The sequence below is a fragment of the Cyprinodon tularosa genome, unplaced genomic scaffold (assembly GCF_016077235.1).
Source record: "Cyprinodon tularosa strain WSP-4 unplaced genomic scaffold, ASM1607723v1 ctg246, whole genome shotgun sequence".
NCBI classification, from domain to species: domain Eukaryota; kingdom Metazoa; phylum Chordata; class Actinopteri; order Cyprinodontiformes; family Cyprinodontidae; genus Cyprinodon; species Cyprinodon tularosa.
The window spans coordinates 1,181,485-1,203,312 of record NW_024038913.1 but is presented as its reverse complement, the minus strand read 5'-3'; the positions used below and the strand labels follow the sequence as shown (position 1 = coordinate 1,203,312).

The following is a 21,828-nucleotide window of genomic DNA, read 5'->3' as shown; positions in this document are numbered from 1 at the left end:
ATCTTTTTCTGCACATGTGCACCTTCAGGCATACATGTGTGGTAAAATCACGTTTAGCGTAAGGGTCAAAAGAGAAGGTCATAAATGCAGTAAATAGAGTTAACAGGACACACTCATCCTGAAAACAAATATGCATCTGAGGGTGCAAAGTCACTGTATTGTGTCCATTAAGGGGGAGATATTTCTGTATGCAAGAAATTTTTTACCTAACTTTATCTTAGAAGCATACTGAATTGTATATAGCGACCGTCGAATGAAGCTCGCATTTTGTTGTTGACTTTAAAGCAAACCCATGCATGCAGTGACAGTAGAGAGGAAAAACTCCCTTCTAACAGGAGCAGAACCAGACTCAGCATAGGTCACCTTCTACCAAAGCTAACTGGGATTCAAGAGGAAAGAAGCAGACATACACAAGCACTGACGCACTGATTTATATATACTTCCTCTGTTAGAGGAGATAACATTTATTAGGGTGCTTTTAATTTTCAGCAATTTTACAGAGATGAAAGAATGAAACTCTAAAAACCAGTTTAGTGGGAATTAAATGGTAAATACTGTTAAAAAATAAAACCAAGGTCTTTTACGTTATTATTGGAGGCCAATCTAGATGAAGAAACAGAGAAAGCAGCTTCTTTTTCAAAGACTCCGGTCCTAAGACAATAACATCTGTCTTGCTGGAATTAAAAAGCAGAAATTTTAAAGTTATGACATTTTAATAGCTTTGCTAAATTCTTTGTGTTGTTATTCTGTGGTACTTTTAAGGAGTTTAATTTCTTTTCTTCTTCTTTCTTATAAAGACCTTATAAACCATTGAACATGTTATTGGTCATCCTTACTGTGCTAAAACAGGAAGCAGTTTTCTCATGTTTGATGTCAGAGTGAGACTAAAAAGCTTTTGCATTTCATACGCTGTATGTAAATATTTGATTTTAATTGTATGTGAAATAGATCATGTTGTAGCTTGCTGAAACAAGTTTCACATTTTTGTTTGGAGCTCAGCAAATATTTAGATAAACACCAAAAGACCAAGATAAACTAAAACGACTAAACAGTTTTTTTAAGAAAGGTTTTGTTGTTCTTCAAAGAGCTAATTTCCAAAGAAATGTTATTGCTTCATAGGAAAAAAAAAAATAAGAACACTAAACTTGTGAAGTATTGGGATCTGAAGTTCCTGCATGGAGGCTGTGCTCGATGTTATCTTGAATAAAAGTCCTTCTGTTGCGTTTTGAAGGTCATGTAATGAAAACCTTGACACCACAAACTGAAATGAAAAAACATCCAGACTCTTTCACGCTTTCAGCTCTTTTTACGTTAATCTTTGACCTTTCAGAAGCTTGCCCATCAGCTAACTTTTTACACTTGAACATAAAGTGCAATTCAAATTAAACGAAGCATCTCTGGAAGGCACAGAAACAGGAGATTGCCAGACCATTAGCATCGTTTTAATGTTCCTCGAATAAATAAAAAAGTTATAATGAAAAGCGATGGGATGGACGATGAAATGACTGCAGACTGCAGTGCAGATTGGATCTCTTCTCTGTGGTGTGTGGGGTGAAAAAAAAGAAAAAAGCCTTCAGTGCCTGAGTCAGCTGTGCACTTCACTTAGTGAGTATCTGATTTATTATGACCACCCTCATCAAATGGCTCTATCCATGTTATACATTCATTTTGTGTGGAATAATTGAAATGCCAGGCAGTCTGACTTGTGCAGTCCATGTGGAACAGATGGGCTGTGCAGCCTCTGGAAAAAAACACCAGGTTTTATACATACTTCCTGGTTTGATTTTAATGTTGCTGGAAGGAGTGTGCACAAGACTGAGATGATCTAAATCTGAACCCCACAGGGCAGCTTCCTTTTTTTGTGGCAATTTAAAAGAAAGCCAGGAGGTGTGAGTGTCCAACAGGAAGATGGTCATCAGCCTCTGGGCTTAGTTGAAGTCTAATCACCGGACAGCGGGGAAAGTGGAGAAATAGATCCGCGCTCTGCCAGCGGAGAGCCATGAAATATTAATCCTCACCTCTTTCCTGACAGTGAGCAATAGTCTGCCAGCTAATGAGTATGTGTCTGCGCGTGCGTGCGTTTATGTGTGTGTCCAAAATCGTGTTTACACATTAGGTAAGATGATAAAAATGGAACAGGTGAGATTTTTGTGTTTTATTTATATTTAGTGACAAATAATTCCTAAAATAACCCCTTATAACCCAGACTCCCATTAATTATAGTCAAATGCTAGAGCAGAGCTGTAGAAAAATCCTTTTCAACCCAATTAAACTAAATAACAGCAGCAAGTATTTCTCTTGTTTTTCTGAGAACCAGCAAGCTCTATATGGAATGCCTGCATGGCTGAAGGCAGTGGAGGGAAAGAGTTAATGTTGCAACATGGAGGCGAGGCAGTGTTTCACTTTAGGGACAAGCCGGGCACCACTGAGACCTCAAATGACGTGATAAATAGATTTCCGAGCAAATAAACCTTCCCTTAATGGCATTGTGAAGCCATAATGGCAACCTGGACATGGGAGTCAAGTGTCAGAATGACCACAGGGCCGATGCTCTTTGCTCTGAATGTTGCATTTCTCCAATAGAGTTTCATTCTTTTACTGAGGTCAAACTAATTCATCAAATGGAGACTAAATACTTTTAAGTGAAAATAAACTTTAATATTTGATATATGTTAAATAAAGCCTGAACAAACCCCAGAGAACCCTACAAGCTATCTGCAAAGGCAAATCTAACCGATTTACTGTCTTCTCTAGTAGCGCAAGTTTGCTTATGGACTTTGACAGATTTGTGTTAAAAAAAGAAAAAAGAAAGAAAATAAACTTAAAATGCAGAAACTTTGAAATTGAAAAGTATTTACCAGCTTGAGGCAGAGTCCTGCGTAGCAGTCAGGTGGTTCTGCTTTTGATATTGGAGGACTGTTTGCCTGAGGGTATTTGATTGTAAAGTTCATGTGGAGGGCATGAGCAGTCTCCAAAAATCTTCAGAGCCTCATTCCTCCAGCTCCAGAACAGATCGTGGACAGAAGGTAAAGCCACCCTAATTAATCCTTCAGCTCCTCTCACTAGCATCTCCAGGGCTCTCTTGTTCGCCATAACACAAATTTGAATTATATTCTCTGAAAAACAGAGCCTTGACTGTACATATTAGCTCTTTATCGATTATTTTCTAAACACAAATTCTCTCCATGTTGCATTTTTAATGCTCATTGGATATTCAGGAGTTTTTATGTCATTTGAGCAACAGAAAAAAGTGAAATGTAGAAGTACTCTTAAGCCGTTTCTGGAGTAGAAACAGCATTGGTCAAAATAGCAAAAAAGAAAGTGGCAAATGGCAGGAGGACTGAACAAAGCCCTGCAAGATAAAAGTGGTCCATTAATCTTGAACTGAGCTGTATAGGAGCCAGAGTTTATGAATTAACAAAAGAGGAGGATGAGAAAAATGGGTTTTTAAAATTTTGACTGGAACTGCTTTGTTTCCTTAAAGTACTGACCAGATTTGTGTGATTTTAATGCTTTCTGTCACTACTTGTGTTAAAATAGATGCATAATGACTATTCTGGTCCCAATAAGAAGCGATCAAAGAAGTAAAAAGATAAATGATCCTTTTTTTATAGTTTCCTAATTTGACACAGTATCTCTGGACAAAAGGTTTTTTAATGTATTATTTTTATTATTATTTTGGCATTACCTCAAGTGGGAATCTAATTTTGTGCAGCCGGTGTGATATTCAGTTACACAGAGGACTGAGTGGAAAAGATGAAAATGAAGAGCTTATATCAGGGGTGGGTAAGGAGGGATGTGTTAGGGCTGGGGATTTGAATCCCCACAAGGTTCTAATCTTGTTTGGGTCTATGAGCAGAAGCTCGGTTCAAACTGAAAGACTCTCCCACCTCTGAATACTGAGGAAAGCAGACTAGTGTCTTTCTCCTGGTCTACAGAGATGTTCCTCTGTTTTATAGACTGTTTGTCACGGAGGGGAGTGGGCTGCTTTCTATGACTAATCCAGCTATAAACAGCTCTTCTGACATACCTTATTCGGCTCTGCTTTGTTGCTGCTCCATCAAAATAAAGCTGTAATAAATCAATATGTGTGAATTTTCAGTTTTTTACATAAAAATTACAATATAATACACCTATTTCCTATTGAAATGCTGCTATAAAGTGAACAGCATGCAAGAGGCGTTTACAAGCATAAGGAGAATATATATCTTTTATTATCTTTTATGTTTGTCATCTGTGGTAAATGGTGCTGCAGTAATTTTTCTTCAGAGCTCTGCCTTTCAGTGCGTATTTGGAAAGAAATAAAAAAAAAAAACACACACACACAGGTTTCAGCAGCATTCACCAGCCACTGTGCAGGGTAACTGTGTGGGAGGAAAAATGAAAGGCAGAAATCTAAATGTGTCTGACACAGCGTCCACCAAGCCTCGGTGGATCCCTCTGAGAACTCTGGGTAGACTGGCTGCAGGTATTCGAAACACATTTCTGAGGTGCTAGGAGCATTAAAAATAAATATTACAGAAATCAAGCCAGAGGCGGCAAGCAGCACATTAACGTAATGGCAGTTGGCTTGAAAAATTCCCTCATAATGTTCTCGTTCCCATTGTATTTTTACCGATTGATGCTTAAAAACACGAGTCGCATGCCATGAAAGACTGAAACATAAAGTCAGCCATCTATATGAGAAATGTCATGAACTGTAGTGATGTTAAAAAAAAAGGGAGCTTTATATGCTTTTGCCTGCAAGGGGCAATCTCCCTCAGCTGTGCTGCTCCTTGACTCTCAGTGGGACCACAAGAATAACAGCTAATCAAAGCCTCTTGCTCTGACGGCTGCTGAGAGGAAGAGAAATACCGCCTGCCTTCTGGCACCTTCATCTGAAAAGTGAAGGACTTCAGTGTTAAAGGGGGAGAGAAGTCCCCTAAAGCCCATTAATCGAACACAACAATTAAAGCTTTTAATTTATGCAAGATAAGGCCTGCATTAGCTTGCTATCTCTTTCAGTGTGTTCAGAAAATAAAGGGCCTATATGAGCCTTGGTGACATTTAAAGCAATTTCCCCACTTTATTCCACCCGTATCTAAATGTCATCAAGCTGTTTATTTCATGAAACGTATTTAGGTTGACTTTCCTTCTGACAGGTTCAGTTTTTGTTGTACTTCAAGCAACCTTATCAGCCTCTGTGGCTGATTATTGAGTTTGTTAAATAATTATCTTCTTCACAGGAACCTGCTTAACATTCAGATAGGTCACATTCACAGCAATGAGACACTATTAGAGTCTATTAGTGCAATCCGTAACATGCACTGCAAATTGGGTTCACGGTTGAGGCATATCAGCAGTCTGAGCCAGATTTGATAATCAAGCATTAACTAATATGTTTTATTTCATGGCATAAACACCCACCACCTGCACAGGAAATCTTTATAGAACAGACGCTTCCGAATCATCAACTCGTTTTCTTTAAAAGCTGCCAGTGCAACTTTACGTTGACAGAGCAAAGCATCAGAGTAGCATCAAAATAAAATACAACTCTTTTTTTTTTACACCTGTGATGTGGCTCTTTACTCAGGGAGTCATAGTTTCAGAGAGTGGCATCAATTTGCTGCTAATGATACACAGTGTATACCCACCACAGTGAGGAAATATTCTGAGCTAATTTACAATTAGATTGCAAATTATTGCAGTCTGTAGGTTGCTTTTTATTTTTTTAGCAATTAGTCTATCAACTAATTGAAAATTCTATAAACCAACAGTCATTGTAAAAAAAAGTGCGGACTGCCAACCAGGAACACTAGGACATTTCCCTGCTGCCTAGCTGCTGCTTCAACCTGGCCAATGGATGCAGATCAGGTCTGTAATGTGTCCAACTTAATGTCTCCGTTTGTGTCACACTTGTTTTTTTGCAAATAAACAACCAACGCCAACTGTGTTTCCCCCAGGTATCCATTTTTCTCAAGCCCCCACTGACAGTAGTCTGTGGGGGCTTCACAGCCACGCAGTGGAGATTAGGGAGAGACAGACGAACCACTCACCACCTGCTTCTTTCTTTCTCTAATGCTGTCTGTCATAGAGAGCCACAAAACAATAGAGCACTCCCCCCCCCCCCCCCCCCCATGTTTTTAGCTTGTAACATGAAGCAAGAGAGACAGGGGAAAGGAGAAGAAGGCGGAGACTAACTGAACTCCGATAAAAAGGACAGCCTTCCACCTAAAACATTACCCAACCCTGGAAATCTACGTTTAACCTAAATATGACCAAGGATCTCCAATGAGTTATCATTTGGTTAAAGTTTGTAGCTTTACTGACACTCCACCCTCGTCTCTCTGGTGAATCCCTGGTTGTGATGCACCCAAATGGATTACAGTTCTAATACCCTCAAAGTAATGTGTTTGATTAGGAGAGTGAAAAGGACATGCCATGCAATCACATACAAGTGCTCACTTATTGTACATAATTGGCTTCCTTTTGTTTCTTATTTTGTTTTATGAATTTGTATTAAAGCTGGTTAAACATTCTTCTGAATATTTTATACTTTTACTTCCTAATTTGAACACAGACATCTTTACCTATTTTTTCTCTTTTTTCCCCCAAAACTGCTAATTACTCTTAAACTTCTATATGATACAACAGCTGCAACAAAATAAAGAAAAATAAAAGAGCATAACAGGAACCTGTCGATCAGGAGCACATTTTTATTATAGAACACTGATGGTGACATGAAGACTTAGTGCTGAATTTGCAGAAGATTGATATATAAATATATGAGTAGGAACATCTATGACTATAAGGAATATCAAAGGTTATTTCTAAAGCACCAAATGTAGGAGATATATTAGGTACAGTATAACAAACTGAGCGTAAAAACTGAGTATGGTGAGCAGCAGTAATGCTGCTAGAGCTCCTGGTATCAGGGAGGGAGTGCACAGCAGCAGGGAGGCATCAAAGCAGGAACCTTCAAGTCCAATTTCAGAGCGCAACACTTACGCTGCTGCAGTTGACAATGAACCATTTTAGACTTTCAACCCATGTTATTGTAACCTTACTTGAAATACTGTGTGAAAAGTTGTATAATTTAGCAGTAAGACACTTTAGAGTTTAGAATCAAGCAATCATAAACTGACACAAGTACTGCTGCCTACTTCAACCCGATGACTCTCCTTTCACATAGGATTTTAAAGGAAAGTAGATTAAAATTTTGTCAAAAAAAGATCAAATAAATATGCATTTAAAAAAAGTAACTATTCATGGCAACTGATTATTTGTGCTGCAGCTCTGATCAGATTTAGCTCAGAATCCAGATTCATGGAGTAAAAATACCTAAACCTTCTAATGCCACATGAATCAGACAATATGTAGAACTTAGTTTGAGATTAATGAAGCAATTCTTGTACATATTATGAAATAGGAACCCTTACAATTTTGGTTGGACATACAACCTGAAATTGTATGTTGTGTAAAATACAGGCTGAATTTATGAAACCTATTAATTACAATAAATCAATATTAACAAAAAATTAAATTTCTACTTTAATAACTGCCAAATGGAATTTCTTCTAGACTGCAGCAAAATGTATAAATATCACATAAAGTCTAGACAGCAGACAGAAGCAGTATCAGTCCTTCGCCATTCATCCAGGAGAGAAGAAGATCCAAGGGCAAACAGTGGATAACCGGGCAAAGTATTTCATTTATTGTGTTGGCCTGTTGTGACTGGTGCCATGTTGCATTTGTAAGGCGAGCCGCCCTCAGACCAGAACATAAGCAACCCATTGCATGACGGACCCCACTAGGACAGCACCGAGACCCTGAGGAAGGGAGCCTGTCCATTTGTGATTCAGCTGTAAAAATGGAAAAGTCGGAAGATTTTAGTGTGTAAATAATTATTCATTGCTTCCTTTTATGTCATTTTACAATGAATGTGGTAAAAAGAAAAAAAAGCAGGTTTATAGTTAAGTCAGATTGAAAGGATTAACTGAAATAAACTATTTTAGTATTAAAACAATTTTATATAACTTATTAAATATAAACACAATTTATAAAAGTGCTTGGGTTTTCTTTTACCTCCAAAGGGCGGTTGGTCTACACTATTAGACACGATTCCAGAAGCTGCGTTTCTGTTAAAGCTAAGCAGAAGGAAAAGTAAAAGACTAAGAAATGCTGCATTTTCTAGTGCAAAGATTTGCTAAAAAAGTCTTTGATAGGATAGCAAATTGTTTTTTTTCCCAGTCAGTCACATCAAAATTTCTGTCAAGAGGGAACCACCTAGCTTGTTATCAGTTCAGTATCACAGGCTGGTATGGGTTTATAGACCTGTCTGCACATCTGCAAATGTTTAAAGATATAAACTGAGGAAATATGCTCCAATTCTGGATATATTTCTACACTGCATCTATTAAAACACTTTAGAAATTCATTGCTTAGCACTTTGAACATTTGCAGAGGCAGTGGAAAGTGTAACCTACTGGATTTGAGCTTTTAGATAATTTTATTTCCACTAATTTCAATTAATGATTAGCATTACACATGTAGCGATGCCTCAATTCCTGCTACTTCTATCTATATAAACAGCTTATCAACTTTTGAAATAATCAGTCAAACTCTAATTGCTTTAAATAACATTTACTTGCACACATCACACAAACATGCAGAGACCATCATGGTGGTAAAGATGAGAAGACAGCAGTGAACGCTTAACCATTTATAATCAGCCTATGAGCACACAGAACAGCTGCATCTCTTGGTCCATACACAACATGAACAGTCTACTGTGGAGTCATTCTGTAAAACGTCAGTTTTTCAAACATACAGGAAATGACCAAAACAAAAACCAGGAAAATCCATTCATTAACAAAAAATAAATAAATAAAAAAAAACCTGACTGCATATAAGTGTGGGGGGAAAAAATGGCACGTTCAGGACTCTAAAAAGAAATCAAGCTTTAACTATTTACACAGCAGATAAACGGAAAAAGTAGATGGAAGCCAAAAGCATTGGGTGATTACAACGTAAAACAACATTAAGGCTCAAGTATGGCTGCTTTTAGAGCAGAAGTTAGAGGTAATGGGTTTTCACAATCAAACTGTCAACCATAAATTACTTAAAGGAAAAAGGGGACAGCCATGTTAGACTAATCTGGGACTTGCCTCTATTAGCATGTTTCCAGGCAGAATAAAACACAGGCTGCCTCCTATATTAAAGCTCATCCAGAGTTTATCAGCCCATCTTCCCCATCCACCAATTTATACCAATAAGGTGGTTGTTTATTTTTTTCCTGATGGTAATAACCCCCCAAAAAATAAAGATGTGTAGAGATGAGTAAGAAGCAAACTTTTACAGGTGAGAACAGGTTAGGACAGAGACCTGTGCCCTCCCAGGTGGACAACCAGTGCTGAAAACAGACCGTTGAGACATGTTGGAGCAACAAGATGAACAATGTGAAAAACAATCTCAGAAAACGTCCCCAAAAATCATAAAGCCCTGTTTTATGACAGGGCACATACAACTTATCACTGGTGGATGGAAAGCTGCATGTAGAGCAAAGAAGAAAAAAACAAAACAAATGCTTCCTGAAACAAGTTTTGCAGAGAAAAAAAAATGTGGTAGGAATAGAAAAAAAAAAAAAAAGTTTAACTTTTTACAATAAAGGCCATTTAAAAAAGCAGACCCAGAGATAAAAGATTTTTTTTAATACTTTCATGTCCCTTTGGAAAGTGTAGACAGAAGCAGCACCATTAACTGGCCAAAACAACCTTTAGCTAGCACATCACACTTCATGCATGAATCATAAAAAAAAAAAAAAAAAAAAAAAAAAACAATTGCTACTAATTTTTTTTTCACTGTACAAAATAAACATAAGCTCAAAATTAAAAAGTTAATTTACAAAACAGAAAAATCATAAAAAAATATAAACACACAAATGGATCAGAGAAGAACAAAAACAAGTTAAATTCACACCATAAAAAGTTCCCACTGTCCAGACAACAGAATGCACTCCCTGGCGCCCCCCAGGGGTCACTCGCAGAGGTAAATCCAAGGACGACCATTGGGGCTTTGCATCTTTTGCAGGACATGCTGCTTTGTTCTGAATACAAAACACCTTAACTTGCAATACTCAGAATATACGCTTACGCTTTAGATAGGAGTCTGCATAGTGACCCCCGAGGCCCTGGGAGTGCTGGCCCACATAGCCTCCCTCTGGGCTTGGCTCCGGAGACGGGATCAGCCGGGAAAATAAACGCTTCTGGCTGCTTGCTGGCGTCTAGAATACAAAAAAAAAAAAAAAAAAAAAAAAAAAGAGATTAAGAAAAGTTCCTTGTAGGTCCAACACACGTGGAGAAAGGTAATCTCCCACTTACCTTCATAACATTCCCCAGGCCTGGAGGGTAGTGGGCACCGTGGCTTCCAGGGGGCATCCCAACAGCCTGTAGGCAAACATTTCTTACTGACTTCTTAAAAGTGTGATCATGAAACGCCCCAACTCCCTCCTTTTATTTTTCCAAGCACAGACGGGTAATCAATGCTTTAAATGGAAACGAATCAAGTTTCACTGATTACCTTGTTGAGGTGGGTTGAAGGGAGGGGGCCATTGCTGGAAGCTTCCGGTCCTGAGCTGAAGTAAGAGGAGAGGGGTGCGCTGCTTGGATAAGTGCTTTGAGAAAATGGTTCGCAGTAGTCTGGCTGAAGCTGTGGAGATCCAAACAAAATACAAATTAACTAATAATGGCCATGAATTTACCTGGATGGTAAAAAAAAACAATTTAAGATCCAGTGTAAAAAAAAAGCAGAACACGGATTAACACAAACACGCACTACCTGCTGACCAAATCCTGCCAAGGCGCCGACATCAAGGTTCTCCCGCTGTTCATACAAGTATGCCAAGGCGTCCTGAGGAGAAGCAGCAGATGGGCATCAGACCAGATTACATCATATCAAGCAGTAATTGGGTAATAATGCGCAAGGACACCCAGAAGCAGTGAAGCAACATCTATTCATGTCAAACACAACCGACAAGTCAGTAAAAGATGGTAACCTGGTGCAGAGGAGGATACTGTGGGCTGTAGGATTCCTGGAAGCGGAGGTTATAACTCGGCTGCATGTGCTGATTGGACACATTACTTAGTGTTGGTCTCTTCCTGTAGGGGTGAGGTCTGCTACTTGCTGTTTTTGAGGCAGAGGAGGATAAGAGTATGGTACATTCAGCACCTGACACAGACTTTCAAATCTACTGTAAGGAGAGGGTGGATGGGAATAATATATACATCATCTCACCTGAAGGAAAAACATTGTTGACATTGAGGAAGGCACTCTGTGGAAGGTTCCTCTCTTTAGGAAGATCGCCCAGCATAGTTACCTAGAAGTGAGGAGAAGGGCTTTCGTTTACTTCTTGCTCAGAGATAAAAAATATATTTATGCAAATGATTTGGAAACATACCCCTTGCGCTGCGGGACCATCTGCCCCCATCATGCCACCCATCAGGGGTAAGGAAATGCCTGGCAGGGTGGGAGAAGGTGTCTGAGGGAAGTTGCACGCCGACGTGGGGGAATCCTGCTCCCTTGTCGGGCCTCTGCCAGGCGGCGCTGGTTTCAGTGAGGGCACACCATCTGACTGCAGACCCAGGCCTGGGACTACACCACCTACAGAAACATCAATCCCCACCAAAAACCAATTAGGATACATGCTGGCAAACAAATAAAAAGGTACTACAGAAGTACTGGACTTTAAGAAAATACTAATACTCTGATATCTGTGGCTCCATCCTGTCACATGTAACATTTTAACAATGTGTGGAAATGTGATCATATGTGATGGACCAACAAAACAAATGCAGTTGAAGCAAATTGTGCATCTTTATGTGATTCTACCGAACCTCTGATGGAGGATCTGCTGACAGAGCTGACAGACATTGGCTCTGCAGTTCAAGGCTTTAATGTTGGCAAGAATGAAATGGCAAATGGAAAGCCAACCTGAGATGGATCTCAGCTCTTCATTACCATCAGATTTCAGAAAAAGTAAGGTGTATGTACTTAAAACCCTACCACTACTGAAGTTAAATTATCTACAGGCTCCACAAATAATGAAACAAGTTAAAGATTTTCCGACTGTACCAGTAAGTTTTCTATTTTAGAACCACATATTCAGTTCTTTCTGATTTAAAGCTCTAGGAACTTAAAAAGAATAGAAAAAAATGAGTCATTGTGTGCATCCAGTCACTAAATATACCGTAAAACAAAAATGCTGATGGAAGAGTTTCATTTCATGGAGCAATTTTAGAGTTAAAAAAATAGAATGTTTTCCAATGTGTTCATTTTCTTCTTTATGGCGAATCTTTGCTCCCTGTGACCTTTAGCATTTTGGGGAATAACATTCATGTCTGGCGTTAGAATCTGCTGCTGAGAAATTTTACCCAGATACAATATTACAAAATAAATTATTACATGCAAGTTAATACAACAGCTAAGCTTTAAACAGTAATTTGCAATAATAAAAACCACTATTCAATTACAAATGACTAGAGGCGCAGAACCCAATATTAAAGTCTGTACAGATATTGAAGAAAATTCTATTTCAGTGTCATAAATTGGGCTGGTCTGTCGGAGTGGATATATAGTCTGTTTTTATAATTTAATCTGGGTTAAAAATCTATTATATGGCAGGGCATCCGTCTTTGATTTTATCAATACATTCCATTTAAAAACTTAGATTTGTATATTTTTGTTTTCAGGATTCATCTTGTAAACACTAGGGATGGGAATCGAAAACTCAAAGTCTTCACATCTTCTTTCTCACGAAGCTTCTTGTCTGTAGCCTGATGAACCGTCTCCAGATAGTAATGCAGACGTTTCACATCTTGAACAGATGGCACCTCATTTGCTTTTTCCCCTCTTAATGTCTTTGATATTCGATAACCCACAGGAGGTTTTCTGCTTTGTCATTTTTTTGTGATACCAGGAGAGGAAAATTTGACAAGACTTCATAGCTTTAGTATCACTAAAACCCTGGGCATTGCGCTCAATAATGCTGCAGATTTTCTTAAGGTGGTATCTAAGCCTGAGGGCAAGTGATGCTCTGGCATAGAGTTTTTTCTCGGGGTCATACCCTGTCAGCACCCTAACAGCAAACAGCACATGTTTAAAGTTCGAAGGCTAAAAAAAATCCTCCAAACTCTGCATCGGGGTTGACTTTTGAGCCTCAAGTAGAAGTCTTCGATTTGTGTGTTCCAATTCCATGGAATCGTTTGGGAGCACACTTGATTCTCTTTTAACAGTTCCAAGCAGCACCACTTATGTCACGGTGTTTATGCAAGTTACGTCGCGTTTTATACCAAAGTTACAAACACAGCATTCAGTGAGGAAGTACGACGTGACCAGGCGTAAGTCTAGAAAAGCGAGAGAGAAAAAAAAAAAAAAAAAAAGGTGTCCCATCAGGTAAATCAATCGAAAGTTTGGACGTAAAGTGGCAATAACCTCCGCGGGAGGAAATACATCAAACATGCAGAAACACCTGCGCACACAACATGGCATATATTTTAACAAATGCCTTGTTTTTTATGCTTCCGGGCAGAAGCTAAAGTTATGAACAGCATTGAAGGCAACTCTGATGGTAAGTAGCTAGTTTTATATCACTGGCTGTGCTTAATGTGGTTCCTAGTAAATCATATGTGATTTCTGGAAATAAACAAGTTTCCTACCTCTCTTAGTGGTTATTAAACATGCTACGAAGTTGCTCCGCATTTCAAGGAGCGACATAAAGGTGCCGCTCGATTATTTAAATCAGGGGAGAGGAGTCTATTTCGCCAAATTGTAATCCTTTTTCATTAAACGGATGCCTTCGCCATTAGAGTTAGATGACTGACAATACGGGTAGCCTGGCTGGCTCAGAGGCTGGCAGCTCCCGTTCACTGCCTTCCGTTTTCGCCGAAGCAGGCACAAATGGAACGTCCCAGGTGAAGGTGGATGAATGTCACTGTGCACTTTCCAAGTTCACCGTTTCACAAAATCAATAAGAGAATGGAATCATTTCACAGAATCAATAAGGGAATCGGAATAGTGAAAATCGTATTAATTCCCCTATTAACCCTAGTAAACACAACGATATGCTGTTTTTATGTGTTCCTTTCTGACCTTATACTGATCTAAAGATTCCATTTGGGAAATAAATGAATACATTCTTACATATACATGGTTTTAGGGAACAGTTTATGACATCAGTAATGATGACAACATTAAAGCAAACAGAACCATCATCAGAAGTGTAAGTATGACCTGCAGATATTGAAATTAACATATTGGAATCGGGAGCAAAAAAGGGGGCCTACAATTTTTTTTTTTTTTAAATGGTCCAGTCTTGGAAACAGAAAGCTAATATGCAGTAACTGGTCAATGAAGTTGGTTGTTCCCAATTATTGCCCTTCTTATTGAACTGGCTAATTTGGGTTAATGGCAATATCAAGATCAACTGTAGATGTGAAAAACCTTTACAGGTGACTGAACAGAGCTTCGTGAAATTTTTAAAGCTTGCAAACTATATTTCTTTCCACCTCAATAAAAGAAAATGTTCCACTTTGATTTGTTTAACAAAAATATCACAATAAATACAGACATTTTAGAGGCCAAAAGGTATAGAATGGTGACGCCTAAATCTAGGTTGATGCATTATTTAGAGGATACAGATGTTTATAATCAGATGAAAAGCAAAAACATGTCATTAGTGGCTCTGGGAGCTCAGGCTGGAAGTAAAAGATGCCAAACCTTGAGGGATATCTCCAAGCAGATGGACTCCCTGCTGGACGGGCAGAGCAGCCAGAGGATTGTCCCCGATGAGTCCTGCCTGCTGGCCCAAGGACAGATCAGTGTTATCACAGGGTCACTCAGCCTGGCTGGGAAGCTCAGACAAAAACGGCTCAGCAAACTAAATCAGCGCTGGAATTCACTCACCAATATTTCCCCTCAAACATTTTTTTTTAAATCAGTTCATATAAAGCACACCCACAGCATCACTCCACACCGCATAACAAATTCCTCACTTTTCAAGAGAGAGCTTACCAGCCAGGACAAATCTAAACCCTTTTACCCAAAAAGGCTTGAACCCATCAAGCCTCAGCCTCCACCTCACACACCATTATCACTCACACCAAACACTAGAGGGTTTTTTTTTCTTTACTGTGCAGCACCTGAGCCCAGAGAAGATGATTTCCCAGAAAGGCTTGCTAATAGCACAGGGAAGCAGAACAGAGAGGAAGAGGAGGAGAAGGCCTGCATGAGTGGGGTGAAGATGAATCAAACAGAAGATGAAGGGGCAGGAGGATAGATCCTATCAGGGAAGAGGCCAAGAGGTATCGGTACCTGCTGGGCCTTGGCCTGGTTCTGAAGGAGCAGCTGCAGCAGGGCAGCTGACAGGGCAGGGTTGGCCAGCAGCGGCAGTGCAGGAGGGGCTCCAAGAAGACCTGCAAAGAAAGGCCATCAAGATCCAAGGCAGCAGAACAAATATAAAATAATTTTAAAAATCAATCAGGAAAAGAGCAAAGGCTAAGAAAACCTTACCCTGTTTGTGTCCCTGTGCCAGAGTGTTGAGCAGCATCCTGAGGGTGGCAGGATTATTAAGACTTGAGAGAATCTGCATGACTGTGGGATCAGGAAGGAGGCCTTTACCTCTGTTCACAGCCTTGTAGGTAGGAACAAACCAAAACACAAAATCAGCACAAAACAGGAAAAGACAGACAAAGTAATGTAAGTGAAATGTGGCCATAATACCATGGTTTGGGCAGCAATAAGTGCAGCCAGCATGCTTCTTCCAGGAGGGCCGGGGGCACAGAAGGACACCCTGATGTGCGTCCCACCGATCAGCCTGCCATCTCCGACTCGTTGGGCATCCTCAGCCATCTCCGCAGTGGCAAACTCCAGAACGGCAAAACGTCTGAAACTTCCATCTTGTCCCTGAGCCAACTACAGAGAGGGAACATAAACAATCGAAAGGTAAAAACAATTCAGAACACCAGTGCCAGTCTTTGGATCAACAGGCTTTTGTTTTGTTTCCAATATTCTTTTTCCCTTTTCCTGAATATGTGGCCACAACACCTCAAAATTCAGCAACGAGTCAGCTATTTCTTGTTAAAATGAACAAAACTAAACAAAAATCTGTTCCCTTTAAAGCACCAAAAAATAAATTAAAAAAATTCACAATGGAGGAAAGAAGCAAAAGATCATTTTACAGGGAGGATAAAAGATCTCCCTCCCTCTCTTATTCTAGAGTAACAAGCTGAAGGACAACCTGTGGAGTCAGTCGGTCCAGTTGGTCTTTACAAATCAGTCGGCCCTATTGCTATAGAAACTGAGTTGAGCACATTAATAAATCCCAGGTAAAGATAAAAGGTGCTAAAGATCAAGCACAGAGGACTCCTTTAGAACATCCCTTTTAGCAACTATCAGATCCCATAAAGCACATGAATCCCATTATCCTCAGGACCGATTTCTAATAAACATACCAGCCTTTCATATTCACTCATCTTTAAATAACTAATCTGATCTAAACCAGATAAAAGACATGTCAGAGGGAGGTTTTATAATTAAAATAAACATAACATAAACATGATCTTCATTTTTTGAGTGAGACCTCATTAGATAGTCCACACTGAAACCCACCTGACAGAAAACCGGTGCATGGGTTTCAGCCAGAGCGTTCCGGAGATCCTGGGCGGTCAGGAGGCTGGGGGGCAGCCGGTCAACACACAGGCATTTGGAGTGCAGCTGCGGGTACGTGAGCGAGCCCACTTCAGTCCAGTGGACGTAGAGCATGCGGGAGCCCAGCTGCTTCCCCAACAGCTCGGATTTAGCTCGGGCCGCCGAGTCCTTTTTCATGTACTCCACGAAGCCATAGCCTTTGGAATGGCCCGTTGAGGCACTGTAAACCAGGAAGCAGCGCTCAAGGTTGCCAAAAGGGCGCACCAGCTCTTCAAACTGCTGCTGAGAGAAGGCCCGGGGCAGGTTGGCGATGCACAGCAGGGCGTCTGTCGGCTGCAGCTGCACAGAGATCTCCCGGTCCCGTAGCATGATCTGGTGGAACTCTTTAATGGCGCACTGGGCTTGATCACCATTGAGGAGCGTCACAAATGCTGCGATTGGAAGATGAATATGATTAGAATGTGGTGTATACTAATAAACTAGGCCTGAAACAGTTAATAGGATTAATTATTTCAAAAATCGTCAACTAATTAAGTAACTGGAGTAGAGACTCTAAAACATGCCTTTAGCTGACAGAGCAACCCACTTAGAGCAGTAATTATACCAAGATTATAAAACACATATATAAACATTTTATATTTAAGATAAAAAAAATGTATTCTGTCAAAATGCTCTATCCAGAACTCGTCAAGCGGAAATGTTTGAGTTTCACCTGGTTTAATTTCATAAAAAGAAAATAATCTAGCTATCCGATTATTAATAAAAAAAAAACTAAAAAAAAAAACAATCAACAGATTAATTGATTTGCAAATATTTGTTAGTTGTGGCCCTATAATAAACCAGATATCCAAAGATGTATTCAGCAAAGCCATCAGCGACGCCGTTTTCGCTTAAGCTTATCAGATAAGAGACGATGCAAATGGCAAAATGTCAGGATGCGTCTCGTATGCCAGTGCAACCTCAGCGCACTCACAGTGAGTGACAACTGACTCCCTGTCCCTGACAGCCACATCAAGACCTCATAAATGACGGCATTGTTGACCTTTACTATAGCCAATGTGACAGACTTCTAATATTGTGGAAAAGAATGAATGGGCTTACAATAGCTTATCAGAAGTAGATTTTCCCTTCTATTCATTTCCCCCAATATCATTATTCCCTGCTTTCTAGAGACATGCTGTGGGGAGGAAAAAGAAAAGCATCTCTGGAGAGCTTCAGTTTGTTTTATCAAATTTATTCTTCTGGTTTAAGGATGCAGCTCACAGAGAAACTGATAAAACAGCTTTACTAGAATTTATGACAAAGCAGTGGGAAATCGTGACAAAGCCAGTTTATGACTGCCATAATAATGAATTACTGGAACATACTGACCATTTAAATTGGGTCTTTCACCATAATAGGAAAGATTGAAAGACAGTGAGGGGAATATTCTGGAGAATACATTAGATTCTCTACATTTGTTGGGCTGAAAGTCAAAACTAGTAAATGGTAAAAGGTAGGTTTACTTATTTAAAAGGTATTTGAAAACTGCATTAATATATTCAAACAATATCAATGAAGTACAAAGTCAGTACAATTAGGTGGCCTGATCTGACCTTCCTTATGGTATAATTAGCAACTTTATAGTCTGTACGTTTTTGTATTTAGCCACCCACATTGAAAAGAAAAATGAAAACTTAATTAGGGCTGCAGCTCACGATTATTTTGCAAATCAATAAATCTGTCGATTATTTTTTTGATTAGTAATCGGAGGCAGAAGGTTCCTTGAAGATTTTTTACGAAATTAAGCTAGGTGAAACTAAAATTTTTCCACTTGAGGAGTTGTGGATAGAGCATGTTGACAAATAACATTTTATTTTCTTAAATGCAAAATGCTAAAAGCATGTTTTAATGTGTATACTCCAGTTAACAATTAATCAATTACTAAACTAGTTGACCATATTTTAATAATCGATTAATCACTATTAACCCACTTATTGTTTCAGCTCTAATTTTAATCAATGTCTGAATATGTTTTTACTTTTTCTCTTTTTTTATTCCTAGCTAAAATTTAGCATCCAAGACTTTAAGAGTCCGTATTCTTAATAAGAATCTAAATGCCTTAATAATATTATGGACAAATACTTTGTAAAAATTTAGTCTATGATAGATATCTTTAGCTAATGATTATTTTAAGCTATGGTAATATAAAAATATGGAAGCAACAAAGAAAAATGTTTTTGAATATTTTTTTTTTTTTTTTACAACCCTTGGTAAATTTCAAAATTCTTTTAAAGTTTGATAGAAGTAGCTTAGAATTTAAGCCTTTAAAATGTGTCCAAACACATATGATCCACTGGACTACAGCACTGGTTAAACCTAAATGTATCATTTACAGGGAAAAGAAGAGAAAACCAACCTGTGCCCTTGTATTTGTCAACAAAGCAATACTTCAGATCATAGCTTCCCAACAGCTCATGGACCTCCTGTGAATATATATTTGAGATAAATAACATTTATTACACAACATATTTAGATGCATGCATTAACACAGGTCGACAGTGAATTAACTATTGTTCTGTGCTGAAAATTAATCTGTGACATGTCCTTAAATTGAGATTTTAAGCCTGGCAGTTAACCCTTTCACGTCCGCAGTGAAACCAGCGCACCTGTGGGGAGAAAGGGGGGGGACAACTGCTTCATTGTTGAGGCAGAAATTGTGCATCGTTTTTTTTTTTTTTTTTTTTTGCCTATTCACCAACAAATACTGACGCTCTCTAGCATTTTCTGACTCTTTTTGTCTCCACCCTTTCCATCTTTTGTTATAGGGCAGCGTACTCGAACTCACTGTCCCTCACCCCCCCCCCCCTACTGTGAACAATGGTACTGCCCGGAGGCCTACTGCTCCCCAAGAGTCAGGCACGTTCCAAACAAAAAAAAAAGAAGATCATAAGTAAATATACAAAAAGTACAAAAGAATTGTGACGGAGGCAGCTAGGTGGTATAGTAAAAGATAAGCAACATGCTGCCCCTTGTCTTGTTAACTTCTATTAGGAAAACCAAAAGTTAAAGTTGCTAAGCATTTACTAATGGCTACATCATGGCCACAGATAGGCCAAAAGGCCACAGATGACCACCAAACACTTATCTCCTCATCCGTAACCTCCCCTAATTCACCTCCCTTTTGAACATTCGCGGGTTATACAACCCATTTACAGCCACGGACTATTCCTATTACTCTTTGACAAAAAATAAAAACAGCTGCAGATTAAGTTAACACATCACGTCAGCATAAATTAAATGCTCCCTATGCTAACATTTATAGCATGACATATTGAAGCTGGGTTAAAATTCGACTAAATTTCAAACTGCAACCAATTTTTTAATCACATTTACCTGATTTGTAACATCTGGGGGTAAATTTTTTATTATTATTTTTCTACGGTTGTAAAACTCCCGGCGGGTCCTCTCCAGGCGGCTTTCAATGTCCCCTGGGCTCAGTGGTGTCAAATCCTCCTCTACTCTTCGCTGACATTCACGGCCCGATGTGGCGTCTCCTTCCCCAGTTTCGAATTCGGGGTAGAAGTTGGTATCACGGGCCATGAAGTTTCCTTTATCGGTAGCGAGGTCTTGGTTTGCACTAACTGGTCGAGAAGTAAGAGTGGGCCCGCTGTCTGAGCCTTCATCGGTACCAGAGGTGGTGCTGAGAGACACGGCAGCCGCCATACCCGCTGTTTGTTAGAGGTTTAATCAGGCTTGAAAGTCGGTCAGATTTTGAGCAGTTTAAACAATACACACATGGGTCCAGCGACGCTTCCCATTGGACGAGCGAGAAATGCATTCTCCATGACTACGACGCAGCGTGCTATGGGGCGGGGCAACACTCTTGATTGGCAGATCGCTAAGGGTATGGCAAGCTATGAACGGAATTAATAAGAATATAGCAAACTTGGACGGTCAATCAATGTCTTCACAGTTACTGTTGAAACTTAGACCCGAACCTAGATATATTATAGTTTTATAAAAAACAAAACAAAAACAAAAAAACTATATATATAAATTTCAATTCTAAATGTGAAATTTCAATTCTAAATGTGAAACACTTAAAAATAATATTTTAATTCACTTTTGTTCTGCCCAAGGTTAGAAGTTGGAGGTATGTCTTAATAATTTAGTTTAAAAAGAAGAACTTTTACAGTATTGGTTTATCTGTATTTTATTTTGAAGGCGAATCTTGAGGAAGCATTGCATTGTGGGTAGCAGAGGCTGTAATAGTAAGGAAGTGGTGTTTACAGAGAGAAAAAACCTGCCTGTTACAGAGCAAACTTCGCCTCCTGTGTTGTCAATCTTTTCCAAAACCTCCGAAAGCAATGGCTGTGAGTTCAATCTGTGTTTTGTATGGCAGTAAATATTTTATTAGAGTTTATTTAGAGATCGTTTTTTTGCATATGTTTATTCCAGGAATTAGCCATATCCCAAAGGTTTTTCTTGTATAGTTGTAACTGCTGGAGTGACTGTTTCTTAGCAACAACTTAAGTTAATTCTAATTTATGTTTTATAATGCTGGAAGTTTGTTCTGTGCATTTAGAGCTGATGCACATTTATTTTCTGTTTCTGTTTGTAGTTTCACTCAAAGCTTTCATCGAGCTTCCCACACAATTGTTCAAAATTGTAAGAAGACCGTAATAAAGGAGCAAGACGCTCATCTTCCTGGCTCATGAAAACTGAGTTTGGCTTGCTGTTAATCTGCGTTAACATACACAGTGTATCCAACACGTAGTGATAACAGTACAGTGAAAAGCCATACCAGCAGTTGGTGGAGGATAAAACATATGACACAGCGATGGATAACGCTCATGAGGAAAAGGCAGAAGAAATGTCTAACTTTGAAGCTAAAGCATCATCGAAAGCTAGCTCAAGATCCAGACACTCTAGCTCTAAGCATTCATCCCACAAGTCGTCCTCAAAGTCCAGCGTATTTGAAGCAGCCATTTTTGCACGAGCCGCTGCCGAAGCCAAAAATGCAAAAGCTTCCTACAATAAAAAACAAATAGAAATTAAAAAGCAACAAGCAAATCTAGAGTATGATTTTAAAATGCTGGAAATAGAAAAGGAAGCCGCAGCTGCTACGGCAAGAGCAGAGGTTCTAGAAGCTGCCGCAGCTGCTGA

The 21,828-nt window shown here is 39.2% G+C and overlaps 1 protein-coding gene across 8 annotated transcripts; it reads right to left on the bottom strand.

The window, feature by feature from the left end:
• Positions 1 to 6,689: 6,689 nt before the first annotated feature.
• Positions 6,690 to 20,479, bottom strand: raver1 (ribonucleoprotein, PTB-binding 1). Of its 8 annotated transcripts, none has more exons than XM_038287933.1 (17): positions 20,056 to 20,479; positions 19,079 to 19,145; positions 16,642 to 17,111; positions 15,754 to 15,945; positions 15,544 to 15,664; positions 15,346 to 15,446; positions 15,174 to 15,209; positions 14,752 to 14,830; positions 11,435 to 11,637; positions 11,272 to 11,353; positions 11,033 to 11,160; positions 10,813 to 10,887; positions 10,558 to 10,686; positions 10,359 to 10,424; positions 10,132 to 10,261; positions 8,065 to 8,126; positions 6,690 to 7,841 (listed from the first exon to the last, which is right to left on the bottom strand). In XM_038287933.1, exons 1-16 carry the CDS (start codon positions 20,383 to 20,385, stop codon positions 8,083 to 8,085), a joined length of 2,253 nt encoding a protein of 750 aa, XP_038143861.1. In that variant the 5' UTR covers positions 20,386 to 20,479; the 3' UTR covers positions 6,690 to 7,841; positions 8,065 to 8,082. The 8 variants fall into 8 exon arrangements, with proteins under 8 accessions (XP_038143861.1, XP_038143865.1, XP_038143867.1 ...); XM_038287934.1 differs by having other exon boundaries at positions 6,691 to 7,841; positions 10,816 to 10,887; positions 20,056 to 20,477; XM_038287937.1 differs by lacking the exon at positions 15,174 to 15,209 and having other exon boundaries at positions 14,752 to 14,833.
• Positions 20,480 to 21,828: the final 1,349 nt, after the last annotated feature.